Source organism: Cydia splendana, chromosome 5 (genome assembly GCF_910591565.1).
Source record: "Cydia splendana chromosome 5, ilCydSple1.2, whole genome shotgun sequence".
Classification (NCBI taxonomy): domain Eukaryota; kingdom Metazoa; phylum Arthropoda; class Insecta; order Lepidoptera; family Tortricidae; genus Cydia; species Cydia splendana.
In genome coordinates, this window is record NC_085964.1 from 2338777 (window position 1) to 2342931 (window position 4155).

At 41.9% G+C, this 4155-nt stretch overlaps 1 protein-coding gene across 1 annotated transcript; it reads left to right on the forward strand.

The window, feature by feature from the left end:
* LOC134790333 (C-type lectin domain family 10 member A-like) lies at positions 1–3700 on the forward strand. Its single transcript, XM_063761102.1, has 6 exons — positions 1–97; positions 1060–1200; positions 1599–1790; positions 2000–2040; positions 2264–2552; positions 3521–3700. Exons 1-6 carry the CDS (start codon positions 1–3, stop codon positions 3679–3681), a joined length of 921 nt encoding a protein of 306 aa, XP_063617172.1. The 3' UTR covers positions 3682–3700.
* The last annotated feature ends 455 nt before the right edge of the window (positions 3701–4155 follow it).

The window sequence follows — 4155 nt, forward strand, 5'->3', positions numbered from 1 at the left end:
ATGGGCTACGAGTACGTGCAGGAAGCCGACGCGTGGCTGCGCCTGCACATCGTGCCGGCTGATTGGCAAGACGCCCGCTTACGATGCCATCTTGAAGGTATGTAGGTATTACCTACTTTATTTTTTTTTACAAGCAGAAACGTCTGCTAACGATGCTTAGAATAAATTTTAAAGTGGAAAAATTACTGTCTTGGGTGAGACTTGAACTCACGGCCTCTGGATCGATACTCCAGCGCCTGCCATCTGAGCCACCAAGACCCAAGACAGTAATTTTTAATTTTGTGTATTTCGAGCTATGGAAAGGCGCGAACCATCTCACAATAAAAGTACCGTTCGGATTCAGACTACACCAGTATTGCTGCAGCAGTGTTGCAGCGCGGGATTACTGCAGCAGCACAGAATAAATAATAGTACTAGGTACAGAAGACTCACTCTCTAACAACACGCGTCTGTTACGATCAGGACAGATATGGCCGCTAGGTGGCGACAGCGCCACGCGCGGCTTATGGCTAGCCACCAAAATTGGTGTGGAATGGATGTACTTGTAGCTACCTGTTAGGCTGTTACAAAGCGACGAAATCGCGGAGTGAGCCGCAGCAGTAATAGTTACCTACTTCTTTTTTAGTTGATCTCTCATTTTCAAGGATTTCCATCGGTCTCTATGCATTGTTGCCCTTACTGGATAAAATAAGTTGATGGGCAGACTTTTTTTTTTAAAGGGATGGATTTTCTTGCCTTTCTTTTCTCGTTAATATAGCCAAAATAATAAAGAAAATAGCTTACATAAGTAGGTATTATTTATTGAACTCTTAAAACCGTGCTGTTATAAATATGGATGCGAGACATGGAGGGTCATAGATCGGCCACACTCTTAGAAGGAATCCCGACCGCATCCCTAGGCAAGCCCTAGGAATTTGATCGGGAAGAGGAATAGGTGGTCCCAAACAATCCTGGAGGCCTTCAGTGGCATCCGTGTTGACGGCACTGTGGATTCTCAGCCTCACCAAGGGAATAGAGGACTTTAAGTTATTTAACAATTAACAAAATTCTTTATCTCAGGTGGCGTTTTAACTTCACCTACAAGCAGTGCACTTACCAAAGCGATGATTGCCATAATGGCGGCGAACCAGGTGACCATGAGGCAGGTGTTCACCGGGATACAAGCCGTCGTCGCCAGAGGCCACTTTATGACTATAGACGGTAATGTACCGTCTAGCTGTAGTGATTTGATGTAATTTCGTGATGTTACACACGTTTAGTTTCTATTTTATTTTGTTTGTTGTGTGTATGTTTGAATGTGTACGTCATGAATATAATTTAATCATTATCTTTACCTTTTAGACTGACGATATAATGACTATGCTGGTTAATCACAGCGGATTCACCCTGCATACCCAAGCTAAGTAGTTACACCAAACTTTTGCTAGGCAAAAATAATGAACACTCAATGAAACCTAGCCCTAGTGTTCCTAAAATCTCAGCTGTTATGGCTTCTCTTAGTTACATTATAGCAATTAATGTCTAAAAACTGTAGAATTTATATGCTTTTCACAATTGCCAATGTTACATTAAGAGGTATTCTTAAATCCCTGTTTTAGGTATACCATTAAGTAATCTCTCCCTCCGCTGGGCCGACAACGAGCCCAACAATGCGAACAACAACGAAGACTGCTTGGTCATGAACAGCGAAGGCGAAGTAGCTGACGTGAACTGTGCTAACGTATATCCTTTCTTTTGTACTAAGAAGAGCTCTAAGATGACTGTCAACAAGTGCGGTAATACGGACAATGGTAGGTTATAGAATTGTGGGTAAATTAACTTCGAAATTTACCTTACATGACAAAAGAACCAAGAATGATGATTACCCACTGCGCGACGATGCCGCGGGCAAAGTAGCTTGTGTCAGCTTTTGCACTGAATCCTTTCTCTTGTACCAAGAAGAACTTAGACCGTCAATAAGTGCGGTGCAACGGAAAATGATAAATATTAAAATTTTAAGAAAAGGAACTTCGAAATTTTCTCTACATGGCAAAAGAACCAGTAACAATAAAGATTGCGTACTTAAGTATAAGTAGGATGTGAGATGATGATAATGACGAGGATGCGATAGGTTCACCTTACACTTATTTGAGATCTACAGACCACGTCGTTAAACTCGACAACAGTTTTATATACCTACGGTTTGTAATTTCGGAGATAAAGTCGATTTCTTGTGATTTTTAAAATAGATTGTTGTTATTTTTTATCACTTCTACATACATAGGCAATTAAATGTCGGTTATGTACTACAGAGTACCACCTGGAGCCACGCATCGGCAGCTGCTACAAGTTCCACCAGGTCCCCCGGACCTGGCACCAGGCCGCCGCCGCTTGCTTCTCTGAAGGAGGCCATCTCGCCATCATCAACAGCCCTATAGAGTCCCAGGTCCTGAAGGAGTTGTTCGCGAAATACCCTGAGAACACGTTGCGGGTGAAATACCCTCATGTTGCCATGATTGGCTTTTGGGACTGGAATGAGCATGCAAGGAATGGAGAGTGGTTTACAATTTTTGGTAAGTTGTCATTTACAAGCTTTTTATTAACTTGCGATGTTTGTACGGCTCAAATCTTGCAAGTTAAATTGGACCCACTTCCCGACTTCCAATGAAGTTTGCATAAATATGTAAGTCAGGTGACAATGCAAAAATATGGTACCATCGAGCTGATCTGATGATGGACACAGGAGGTGGCCATAGGAACTCAGTGATAAAGCAACGAAACCTAATTGTACGTATGTATGTATGTATAAACTCTTTATTGTACTTACAAAACACAAATTAAATTGTGTTTGGGGTTTGTAGTTGCCTGTGGAAAGAAACGTACAGCGATAAAAGCTTGTACTAAAAATGAAATTTTTATCAAAAACTTATTTCTCTTCATATTGAGGTCATGGTCATGCGGGGTCACGTGGCATTGACAATTATTCTGTCAATATATAACCCCTCAGCCGTGGAAATAATTTCACCTCTATCTTTGTATAGCTGTATAGTTTCACAACTGCTCGGGCCCAAGCGGCCAATCGATAGTTGAGGGGATAATATTGTACCTAACTGTAATGTGGTTTATCAAAATGTGGTTATCCCAATCTTTCATTATTATAGTTTTTTTGGCGTTTCGTTCATTGTATTGTTAACATATAGGTTCGCATATTATCGTTGTAAATCCTCTTCCTTGTTCATCTGAGATCAGTACCTACAGAAGGATGACTCACGTTAGACCGGGCCGTATCCGGGCAGGAGCTTCCGGCACATTGTTTTCTATGGAAAGCATCACGTGATCGCCTGTCATGTCATAGAAAAGTAAGCCCCGAAAGCTCCGGCCCGGCCACGGCCCGGTCTAACATGAGTCATCCTTTACCCCTTTTCCTTTGCGGCAAAATTATTCCGTTGTGAAAAATTGTTCTCTAAATCATTAGGCTGTACTTATAGTTATTTTTTGTTTCGAGAGTGGAATTAATCGCATTTTTTATTTTACGTCACAGGAGAGACACTAACCGACGCTGGTTTCTCAACATGGGCTCCGAACGAGCCGAACAACGCGTTTGGGATCGAGTTCTGCGGCTCCATAGTCCGCGACGGGCTGCTCAACGACTTCGAGTGCAACACCACCGCTGTGTTCATCTGCGAGATTACTCGCACATAAGTTTATGTTGGATTGAGCAGATTATCATTCTCAATTACACAAATTTTCAAGTCCTATAACAATAATTATGTACCGATTGTGGAATCATCAAATCAAGTTTGGTATGGAATTGTCGTTAATTTTTAGGGTTCCGTACTCAAAGGGTAAAACAGGACCCTATTACTAAGACTCCGCTGTCCATCCGTCTGTCACCAGGCTGTATCTCACGAACCGTGATAGCTAGACAGATGACATTTTCACAGACGATATATTTCTGTTGCCGCTATAACAACAAATACTAAAAACAGAATAAAATAAAGATTTAAGTGGGGCTCCCATACAACAAACGTGATTTTTGACCGAAGTTAAGCAACGTCGGGTGGGGTCAGTACTTGGATGGGTGACCGTTTTTTTTGCCGTTTTTTGCATTATGGTACGGAACTCTTCGTGCGCGAGTCCGACTCGCACTTGCCCGTTTTTTTTTATTCAGTGTTA

Excerpts from the sequence above, each read along its gene's own strand:
- LOC134790333 (XM_063761102.1), top strand. The coding sequence starts at position 1 with ATGGGCTACGAGTACGTGCAGGAAGCCGACGCGTGGCTGCGCCTGCAC. Across the intron at positions 1,791-1,999 it reads GTGCGGTAATACGGACAATG|AAAAGGAACTTCGAAATTTT; the intron begins GTAGGTTATAGA and ends TAAAATTTTAAG. Across the intron at positions 2,041-2,263 it reads TCTACATGGCAAAAGAACCA|GCAATTAAATGTCGGTTATG; the intron begins GTAACAATAAAG and ends CTACATACATAG.